At 51.1% G+C, this 11,491-nt stretch overlaps 1 protein-coding gene across 1 annotated transcript in view; it reads left to right on the forward strand.

The window, feature by feature from the left end:
* Window positions 1-967: 967 nt before the first annotated feature.
* The window catches only part of LOC135206097 (involucrin-like), a gene marked incomplete in the record, with an annotated part of 16,244 nt that continues 5,720 nt past the window's right edge, over window positions 968-11,491 (forward strand). The window contains 2 exon segments of the mRNA XM_064237325.1: window positions 968-1,330; window positions 2,973-3,128. Coding sequence (XP_064093395.1) covers window positions 2,997-3,128 — 132 coding nt within the window.

Consider the following 11,491-nt stretch of genomic DNA (forward strand, 5'->3'; position numbering starts at 1 on the left):
GGGTTCTGGGTCGTACCTAAACCGTGGCCACGCCTAAACCCTTTACAAAAAATAAAAAGTTTTTTCTCTCTCCTCTCTCTCTCATAGTCTACAGTTGTTGCGGGAGACTACATTGACATTGCGCAAGCAATAGAGAGTGCTCAGTTTGCAACCGACGCGAAGTAAACCCGTACGTCCCGTCTGTTTTGCTGACAATCCTTCTCAGGAATGAACACATACGTAGCAATAATTAGAAACAGCATTGTCTTTTCTTTTTCTTTTTTCCCAGCTGAATGTTACGACGATAGATGGGAAAAACTAACATTACTAGACAACAAACGATGTTGCCGGTGTGTTTGTGGGGTGTGGTTTATTTAATCAAAAGCAAGGTCCATAGATGCCTGGGATGAGTAGATACTGAAAGTTTAGGAAAGAATAAGAAGAGAGTACAAGGATAAGGGTATATAGCCACAACTACGCACGACTCACAATATGTCTAACAGTACAAAAAGCTACAATATTAACTATAGGTATATACACCTCAAGCTGCATGCATATAAAATGATAACTGAAAGTAGTGTACGATAATTCTGATAAGACCGCAAGATAAATGAATCAGTCAGCCTTACTTAGTAGAAGACCTAGAATAACCAATCAATCACCACTCCAGCAAGTACGTAACGCATGACAATGGAAACCAAAGAACTTCCCTGACATTAACGGTGACTAAAACTCGATGCCTGAGATAAAGAACAAAACCTAAGTTACTTAAGAAGTTAAGACAATGGATGGCAAGGACAACTTTCTTTGGCATTAACGATGACTTGCTCAAACTCTCTAACATAAAGAGCAAAACGTAGGCCGTCCATTTCCGCGCCCCAGGCTAACTAAATCTAGATTGTTTAAGGTTTGTGAGACCCGGGGCATAGCCATATTGTCCAGGGTCGGGGTCAAAGGCTAAATCTCGATTGTTTAAGGTTTTTTAAGACCCGAGGCATGGCCACGTTGTCCAGGGTCGGGGTCAAAAGCCGTTGTGTAGTACCGAGAGAGATTGTTGTTTGAGATTAAGCTGTTCTTATGCCAGCACGGGCTCTTGCTCATAGAGCAGCCCGTAGGAGAGAGAGAGAGAAGAAGAAAGAGGGAGAAGAAGGCGCCTCCTCCCTCCGGTAGCAGACAGACAGAAGGGCGTAGTCGTGACTTCTTTCTCTCTCTAGTTTTGCAAGAAGAAGAAAAGGACGATCAGCTTCGACGGACGGCCGATTTGTTTACATTTTATACGAATGTCGATTCTGGTGTGGAACCTTCTTTCTTCTGTTTCAGGGATTGTGGCTCCGCGTAATTTGTTTATGTGGTAGTTATCAGCGATCAGATAAACAATTCAAGTCATCGTGGTTGTAAATTAAGGCCTATTTTAACCAACGCCCCCGCCCCCCTCGCAGGTTGAAATGTCTAGGGTTTTTAGCTACCTACGGCTAAAAGGGAGGGGGAGTAGCTACCCTATAGGTTAGGCGTCGCCGAATAACCTCGTAGGTCAAACCCGTGGCCTCTGGTCCAAATTTTATGTTAGAATTCTAAACTAGATAGGCTAAATTTAAGTTTATTCAACAGCCAGATTTGCCTAGGCTTCGAAATGCAATCTGGGACCCCAGTCTAACCGGGGCTAAGTTGACGTGAGCTAGCTTGGGGTGTCTGATACTTATATATAGCTATACCAATTAATACCACTTTAAGTGATTTTAAAATGGTTGAAATATATGGTTTCTCTGATAGCTGAGTTACTGATGTTATTTTGACATATTTGGGTAAAGCTGAAGACTACCAGGGTACCGCACCCCTCTGCTATTACGGGGAACTGCTGTGAAGCAAGAGCCCGTGCCAGCATAAGGCTGGTTGAATCTAACGATTTGATACCCCGCTGGTTTGGTAACTACATGGGCTAGGCTACTATTATTGGTTTACGTGCCAAATGGTATGCTGTGTTTAGTACACGCCCCTTCGGGGATAAATGTGAAAACAATCTGAAAAAAAGGTATAGCTATATAGCCTACTACTAGGTATTATAAAGCATAAAAACTGTAAGAATAACAAAGGGCGGTAAATAACATACTGAAATCTTTGAGAAATTTAGCATTGTTGAAATATTTAAAGTCTTTGTTTCGATGTCCTTGGGTATGGGCTGGCACCAAATACAACTTTCATGTGAGTGGGTGGCAAGTATCCAAGTAAAAATTTACTGGTTAGGTTAGGATGTATCAATGTCAAAATATGTTTTTAATCAGGTTTTGTGAGCTGGTCGTAACTAGCACAAATAGCATGCTCATCTCTTCTGCAATTTTACCTTGTATCCATGCGAATTACTTAGTTATTTACCTAAAGGCACCTCGCTCCAGAGAAGGGTTAAATATAAGAGTGAAGGGTGAACCCCTGATGTAAAGTAAAGTTGGTATTTTATGTGGAGGGGGGGAGGGATGACAGTGAGTGAAAAACAGGGATTTGCAGTAACCTAACCTAACCTAGGATGCAGTATCCTAACTTCCTAAACCCCTTAAGGATTCCCCTTCTTTAGATACTGGGGTTGAATGGGTTAGTCAAGCATTCTTCACAGAAATTAATATCAAATTAGTTATATAAACACAGAAAGACCTGTCAGAAATAACTTGCATTGTGACATTGAATAGGCTAAGTTATCTCTTAGCTTTGGAGTTCAGCATGTCATACATACTTACAAACAGCAATAATAAAAGACACAGGAAATACAACCTTTCAGTAAAAACAAGAGTTACTAATTTAATAAAAAAAAATTTATACGTATCGAAGTGCATACGTTAATGTATGTACTTTTACCATGGTTATATTTTTCTTTAAAACTCGTTCATTCTTTATAAGTGAAATTGATGTGGTCCTACATATATTCATCTTAAAAGATTTATTAATGTTCAGTCTTTAATTATAAGAAGTTATCATATGGATATAAATATTTTTATCGTTTTCAGCACCAAGGATTTCCGTGAATTACTATGGCCACTGGAAATAGTAGTGGCTTAGGCTCGTCTCTCTTCAGGGGTGCGTTGCACGGTAACACGAGTAATACTGGTAACAGTAATAATCTGCAGCATCATCACCATTCAACTCATCAGTTGCAAGTGGCTGTAAGTGACTTATAATTAATTTGCAGACATCTCATGTTGTGTTCATTATGGTTATTATTATTTTGTACATGAACTTCCCTGCCAGATATATACTTAGCTATAGTCTCCGACGTTCCGACAGAATTTCAAATCTCGCGGCACACGCGACAGGTAGGTCAGGTGGTCTACCTTACCCGCCGCTGGGTGGCGGGCGTATGAACCAATCTATCTCTCCAGCCAGATTTTTTTCTGTCGCTGAAGCGATAACAACTGTTGTCGTTTCATTCCGATATATTCTTCATTTCTCGCTTGCCTGGAGATTGATTTGGACATTTTGGTGACGTATTCGCTCTATTTTGGATTGGCATACGCTGATTGTGGACCGTTATTGACTTTGCGCTGGATTTCCTGTAGAATGTCTGATTTTGATTCTGTTTCCAAAACTCCGGTTTTGTTAGAGTATGTTTGACCGATGGATGTAAGGTGAGGGTTACCGGAAAGCTGTCGGTTGACCCTCCTCCCACACTTTCTGTGTTAAATGTAGGGGAATGAATGTTCGTTTAGTAACCCCGTGTCAAGAGTGTGAGGTTTTGAACGAAGATGATAAGGCTCTTTCTTCTTATATTAGAAACTTGAAAGGATGGGAGGGTACGTAAAGCTTCTTCAAGGAGTTCGAGCAGGTCGAGAATGAGTGAGAATGAAACTAACATTAATGTAGTTTTAGAACCTTCCTCCCAGGTCTCAGCTCCTGCTCCCCGCACCGAAGCCGTAGATCGTCTTCGGAGGCGGCGGCCTCAAAAGCTTCCTTGTGTTCTAAGGAAGACCAGAATCTTCGTACTGATCAAGGTAAGAGTGTCAGTGATGATAGTGCAGTGTACCCAGTGATGTGGATGGGTGCGTCTGACCGGCTCCTTAGTGCCTCCAGGCCTAGACCTCTTCCAGACTCCCAGTTCCAGTGGAGGAGGAAAGTCGAAAGCCGCAGGAGGGCTAGGGAGAGCCCCCACCGGTCAGGCGTCCCCTCGGGCAGATCCTGAAGTTTCGCTCCAGGCTGCCTTGGATCGTAAGAAGAAGAATATTCTTCGTCAGTGTTTTTCGTCATCCTCTTCTCCTTCGCCGAAGCGTGGTTGGAGCTCTAAGGAGGCGTCACGCCCGTTGAAGAGGGCTGCGGAGGCTCCCTTCAGTACGTTAGCGTCCAGCCCAGAAGACTTTTCTGATGTAGCTTCCTTGCAAGCAAAGAAGCCTAGGAGATCCAGTGATCGCCCTCCTTCTCCCGCTCCTCGCGCTGAGCTTGCTTCGGAAGAAGATCCTGGGGACTCTCCTTCTCGAGTGCTAACGGGCCTTCAAGCTCAGATCACAGCCTTGGCGGACTCCTTGGCATCGAGATCGCATAGAAGGAAGGATTTGTCTCTCCCTATCAAGAGATCGAGGCGCGTTTCGTCGGAAGAGCGCTCTCCTTGTAATCGGCGATCTCCTTCTTTTGAGGGATACTTCTACACATCGTAACATTTCACGAGAGGAACACCACTCTCGCTCGGAGGTGTCGAGACGCCATTCGTCGGATAGGCGCTCCTTGGACTATGAAGATATTTCCCCAGATCGGATTCCTGCCTCGGGTAGACGCTCAGCCCCTTCTGTTTCTCCTTCTTCTAGAGTTCGTGCGAAGAGAGAGTCGCTCAGGTCATAGAAGACTTATTTCGTCGTCTCCGTCTCATCTTTCTTCTCCTCGCCTTCTCAGAGAACCTAGGGAATGCCCTTCTGAAAGTAGGCGCACTTCTCCTTCCGACTACTGTCGTCGGGCGTCGGATAACGTGACTGGTAGGCGCTCATCGCATGGAGTTCGCTCCTCCCCTGTAAGACATCAAGAGTCTAGTAGGAGCCCTGCTCCTGGTAAGCGTCCTTCTTTTAGTAGCTGTTCTCCTGGAGAAAGACGCCTTGATCCTCGTTTGCTTCGTTCTCCTAGTAGGCGCTCTTCGTTCTCGAGACTCCCTACTCCTGATCGGTCTCCTCTTGCTAGAAGTCAAGAACGCCTCAAGCGCCCTGCTTCTGTTAGGCGCTCGGAGCCTTACAGACGTTCTCCCCTTGGTAAGGACCAAGATCTCGCCGAACGCCCTGTTCAGGTTAAGCGCTCGGAGCATAGCAGCCGCTCTCCGCTTCGTAGGCATCAAGAGCCTCTCAAGCGCCCTGCTCCTGATAGGCGCCCTATTTTTCAGCAACGTTTCGCCGCTTGGTAGCGCCAGGATTCCCCTAAGCGCCCTGTGACAGATAGGCGCTCGGCGCCTAGTAAGCCGCCTCTCCTCACGATCGGCGCCAGGATTTTAGTAGTAGGCGCTCTCCCTCTCGTAGTTTCCTAGGGATCAGACGTGTGGTCTTTCTAGGGAAAGGAGTCCTTCCTCTTTTGCTGTTAAGAGTTTGTCTGCATTTAGGAAGGAATGCGAGTTTAGACAAGAATTTTCGGATAAGCGTCCTTCTTTTACGACTCGTCGTTCTCCTGTACGCCTCTCTACTTTGGAATCTTCTCCTCATTCAAGACGTTTGTCTCCTTCATCGCACTGTACCACATCTAGGAAATCATCTAAGGATTCTCATAAGGATCCTCATCCTCGTTCTCCTCTTCAAGAAGACCAGGAAGCCTCTGAGGAAGAAACTAATACATCGGCAACAGTTTCTTCGTACAAAAAGCTCACAGAGCTTCTCCATTCAGGAGTTCGGAGAGTCTTTGAGCCCTACTGCTCCTCCTTCTCCACACTCGTTGTTCTCCACAGCGAAAGCAACGAAAGGATCTTCGTGTGTGAGAATGAAACCAACTCTTTCTATGAAGAAAGCACTCAAGAGTTTCGGTTCATGGATGCGTACTAAAGAAGAAGCGGGGAAAAACTTAAAAAAAAAAAAAAAAAAAAAAAAAAAAAAAAAAAAAAAAAAAAATTGTTGTTCCGATACGTAATACAAACCCTCGGTCCTTTAACAATAGGAAGGTACTAGCGGCGCTGGGACGGTCGTAAGCTTCGAACAAGGGGAGAACGGTAGTTAACTGCTTGTCCGATCGTGCGCGCGCCGCCGCGCCCGTCCCGGGCGGTGAAGAATCACTTTGCTTTCGGCCGTGGTGTGACAGGACGTGTTCGTCATCGCTCTGCCTGCTATTTTCGTCGTGTGCTTTGGATGTTACAATTTCTTCTGACTGGTTTGTGTGTGGGTCTTGAATGAAATTGTAAGTACTTTTGGTTTTCATTTTTCAATTGAGTGAAGATTAATTAATCATGGATCAAGAAGAGCTTTCGCCGCGCCCACCAACTGCCCGTAGAGTGTGTCCCGGGTTGGAGGGGCGTAAATGCGGCGGATTCCGCTCTTACCCAGATATTGATCCTCATGAGTTATGTTTTTCGGTGTCGGGGGGCGAGAATGCTCCCGAACCGAACCATGATGTATGTGTAAATTGGTCCGAGGCGCAGTGGGTGCTGTACGAGGTAGGAAGAGGCGTAGGTTGACCTAGGAGTCGTTCGGAAAGCTCTCCAGCGACTCCTTTGGTTACGGATACCTCGTCATCCTTCCTGCCTCCAGCTCAGCCCCCACGATTTGCGCCTTCCCCTCGCGGGGGGGGTTTCGGAGTCCTTCTCCTCACTCGATCCGTCGAGTGTGGAGGAGGGTGTCCCGATACCCGGATGTGCAATTGTATTCGGGGTCTTCCGTCCGCTCTGGGTGGGGTTCGTCCTCCCCCAGGCGTGAGGGTGCCCCTCTAACTGACCCGACTGTTCCTCCCTCAGGTGTGCCTTCTGTGAGTGACGACCTTGGACAGGTGTGGGCGTCGTTGGGACTGCAGGGCGCCCCCAGTATCCAGGGCTTGATTCAACGGCTAGCGGGGTCGGCAGTGGTAACTCATGGTGTGGTTACAACTACGACCAATACGGTGTCAACACCAGCGTACGCCGCCCCTCCTCATGTGGTGTATACGCAACACATTGCGTCAGTGACTCCAACGGCGTCAATTCAAATGCCGATCGCTGCCGTGCCTAAGAGGGGCGTGCCGCCGCCACCTGGGTTTTATGTGCTGCCGACGCCCGACTTTCGCTGCCCCAAAAGTTCGCCCCTGGATCTACCGCCCGTCCCAATGATGAGTTTGGCTGAGATGGAGAGGTCTGTGACGCCGGATTATGCTGCCGTACCTGCCGTACCTGCAGCGAGTGTTTTGCTGGCCCAGCCCCTCGCGCCGCTCCTACGAAGCGCGCGGTGCGGGACTCTAATGTTGATGTTGCTGCTGTGCTGGTCCTGCTGGTGCTGGTCCTATTGGTGCTGGTCCTGCTGCTGCTGGTCCTGCTGGTGCTGGTCCTGCTGGTGCTGGTCCTGATGGTGCTGGTCCTGCTGCTGATGTTCCTGCCGCTCCTGCCGTGCCTGCCCCTGCCCACGTCGCGTCTCGTCATGGAGGTGCTGCACCGGTCTCAGGTCTTTCCGGACAGGATCAGTCGGGGCGTGTTGCTTCGGCAATTGGCCCGACTTTTCCGTGGATGGAAGACCTGACGTCCGTCCTGAGAGAGCTGACGAAGAAGAGGAAGAAGAAGAGGAAGATGTCGTCGTCGTCTTCATCGTCTTCTTCGTCGTCTGTTGCCGCCTCTTCCCTTCGACTTCTAAGGCTTCCAAGCCGAAGAAGAAGAAGGCGCCTCCTCCCCCCCTAAGAAGGCTCCTACGGGACCTTCGAAGGGCCCGTCTCGCTCTGGCGTGACGGGGGGTGCTTCTGCTGGTCCTCCTGTTCCCTCGGGAACGGGGCCCGTCTCCTCTTCTGAGAAGAAGAAGAAGACGGGGACCAAGGATGTGTGGCTACTGCTGGTACATCCGCGCCTGGTCTTAGTAGCACTGCTGCTAAGTCAGGTAAACCGGCTCGACTTCTCGTTCGCGAGAAGGTCCGAGTGTACGGTCTCCTTCGGGCGACCGTGCAGCAATGTCAAGACGCCTGAGCTTGCTCACCGTCACGACAGAGGCACGGAGCAGAAGACTGTCGAGAGTCGCGCAAGTGACGCTCGCCAGGCCAGCGGCCGCTCTCCGTAGCGCCCAGCCGGTACCTCGGGTTGACGTGACGGTCTCTGACCGGCCACGGGTTGAGGCTGAGAAGAGGTCCCCTCGACCAACGGCACCAGCTTCGGCTGGTACCAGCGGTTTGACGTGCCGTGAGGACGCTCACCGGTCTCACCGCGAAAGCGAGCTCTGCAGATCACCTGACCGCCGCTCCCACAGGGACCGGACGGAGACGGTGGCCAGCAGCAGCTCGTCTGACGCACGGGACCGGGGTTGACGTGCTCAGTCGAGCCGCTCGCCACAGTGAGCGGCACGACCAGGCCTGCAGCACGATCCCCACCGCGGGTGGTGATCGGCTGCAGCCCCCCACGTACGCTGGTCCTGCCAGCGAACGGGGGGGGGAGCGTCAGGTCTGTCTCTCCTATACCTTCAACTTCCTCGGGCTACACCGGGAAAGAGCGAGGTACCCAGAGTGATCGTAGAGGTGCGCCGCTCACGATCCCGCCACGACGCCGCACGAACCAGGCATTTGTTCTGATACGTATACAAACCCTCGGTCCTTTAACAATAGGAAGGTAACTAGCGGAGCTGGACGGTCGTAAGCTTCGAACAAGGGGAGAACGGTAGTTAACTGCTTGTCCGATCGTGCGCGCGCCCGCGCGCCCGAGAGGTGAAGAATCACTTTTGCTTCGGCCGCGGGTGTTAAGGACGTGTTCGTCATCGCTCTCTGCCCGCTTCATCGTCGTATGCTTTGTTTATATTGTGTTTTCTACTAATGTTTGGTTTGACTTGAAAATGAAACTGTAGTACATGTTTTCATTTTCATTACTTAATTATGAATCAACATGGAGCTATCGCCGTAGAGACGGCGATTTCCGCTCTTTTCATGAATTGAACCCTTGAATTATGTCTCGGTGCCGAGGGCCGGCGCACTCACGCCGAGTCATGTATTTTGGGCGAAAGTGTGTAATTGAAAGATGAAGTACTCTTTTCATTATATTTTTGCCCTGTGCGTTCGTTGCCGAGAGCTTGATTGCGCTCGGCAAGAGCCTCTTATTTTGTATGAATAGAATGCAATGAAAGTGGATTCGCAATGCAGTTTTCTTTTCATTTTCATTTATTAATTGCATCAAATTTAATTTTGGATCAATTTCCGCTCTTACCCGGAATTAATCCTTACGATTTATTGCTGTGAAAGTGAAAATAGCAAGTGCATATTGTTCCATTTTCATATATATTATGATAGCATCATATTATTATGGATCAAGTTTCCGCTCTTACCGGAATTGATTTTTTCCCTCTTTAAGTTCTATGAAGTGAATCGCAAGTGCAGTATTCTGTTTCATTTTCATATTACTTTTCACTGCTGTGCGGGGTAGGGGAAGCGAAGGTCTGCCAGGAAGTCGTCGGAAAGCTCTCCCGCGACTCCCTTGGTATCCGATTCTTCGTCTTCTTTCCTGCCCCCCCGCTCAGCTTCCTCGTATTTTGTTTTTGGGGTCTTCCTTCCGTTCGGGGTGGGGGCATGTCTCCCCCCCCCGTGCGTGAGGGAACCCCTCTTACTAATCTGTCTGTGCTACCGCAGTGACTAGCCGTGGGAGACGACCTTGGACAGGTATGGACCACTGCGGCTGCAGGGCGTGCCTAGCATCCACGATCTGCTGCAGAGTCTAGCGAGGTCTGGGGCGGTGACCTTGGAGTGGTCTCCACTACAACCTTCACGGCCGCTTATGCTGCTTCCCCCCGCTGGTCTACACTCCCCATGCTGTGTCGGTGACGCCGTCTGCCGCTTCTAGGGCCGGTCGCCGCCGTACCGAGGAGGGGTATGCCGCCGCCGCCTGTGTTTCTTCGTGTTGCCTGCCCCAGACTTCCGCTGTTCCAGCAGCTCGCCCCTGGACCGGCCGCCAGTACCACGCTGGCTGCCGATGATTCTACGAGGCGATGGCTGGGCCTGCCGTACCTGTCGCTGATGTGGTTCCCGCTACTGGCTTGGCTGTCCCTTCTGTGTTTACCGCTGCCGCTGTTCCTGCCGCTCCTGAGCTGGTTGCTGTTCCTGTCGCTCCTGGTTCCTGCGCCTGTCCATGCTGGTCCTGCCCATGGTGTGTCTTCCCCAGTCCCAGGTCCTTCCGGACAGGTGCAGTCGGGCCGTGTTGCTTCGGCAATAGGCCCGACTCCGGCCTGGATGGAGGACCTGACGACTGTCCTGCGTGAGCTGACGAAGAAGAGGAAGGTGTCATCTTCGTCTGTTGCTGCCTCTTCCCCTTTGACTTCTAAGGCCCATAAGCCGAAGAAGAAGAAGGCTGCCTCCCCCCCCTAAGAAGTCTCCTTCGGGAACTTCTAAGGGCCCCGTCCCACCTCGGTGGGACGGGGGGTCCTTCTGCTGGTCCTCCTGCTCCTTCGGAGCGGGGCGCCCGTCTCCCCTTCCGTAAGGAAGAGATAGACGGGGACCAGAGGAGTATCGGTTAGCTCTGGTACTTCCTCGCCTGGTGCTAGCGGCGATGCCGCTACGCCAGGTTCCGGCTCGGTCTCTCGTTCGCGGGAGATCCGAGTGTACGCTCTCCCTCGGGAGACCGTGCAGCCAAAGTTTCGGCGCCAGAGTTCGCTCGGCGCCAAGACCACGGCACGGAGCAGAAGGCTGGCGAGAACCGCTCAGGTGACTCTCGCCAGGCCAGCGGCCGCTCTCGCAGCGACCAGCTGGTAACCGGGTTTTGTTATTCCCCCTAAGAAGACTCCTTCGGGAACTTCGAAGGGCTCGTCACATTCCGGTGTGACGGGGGGGTTCTTTTGCTGGTCCTCCTGTTCCTTCGGGAACGGGGCCCGTCTCCCCTTCTGAGAAGAAGAAGAAGAGCGGGGACCAGGGTGTGCTGGCTACCGCTGGTACACCCTCGCCTGGTCTTGGCAGCTCTGCTGCTAAGCCAGGTACCGGCTCGGTTTCTCGTCCGCGAGAAGTTCCGAGTGTACGATCTCCTTCGGGTGACCGTGCAGCCAAAGTTAAGACGCCTGAGTTCGCTCAGCGTCATGACCGAGGCACGGAGCAGAAGACTGTCGAGAGCCGCTCAGGTGACTCTCGCCAGGCCAGCGGCGCTCTCGCAGCGACCAGCCGGTACCTCGGTGGACGTGACGGTCTCTGACCGGCCACGGGTTGAGGCTGGGAAGAGGTCCCCCAGGTCCCCTCGACCGACGGTACCAGCCTCGGCTGGTACCAGCGGTTTGACGTGCCGCGAGGACGCTCACCGGTCTCACGGCGAAAGCGAGCTCTTGCAGGTCACCTGACCGCCGCTCCCACAGGGACCGGGCGGATACGGTGACCAGCAGCAGCTCGTCTGACGCACGGGACCGGGGTCGACGTGCTCAGTCGAGCCGCTCGCCACAGGTGAGCGGCACGG

This window comes from Macrobrachium nipponense, chromosome 29, assembly GCF_015104395.2.
Source record: "Macrobrachium nipponense isolate FS-2020 chromosome 29, ASM1510439v2, whole genome shotgun sequence".
NCBI lineage: Eukaryota > Metazoa > Arthropoda > Malacostraca > Decapoda > Palaemonidae > Macrobrachium > Macrobrachium nipponense.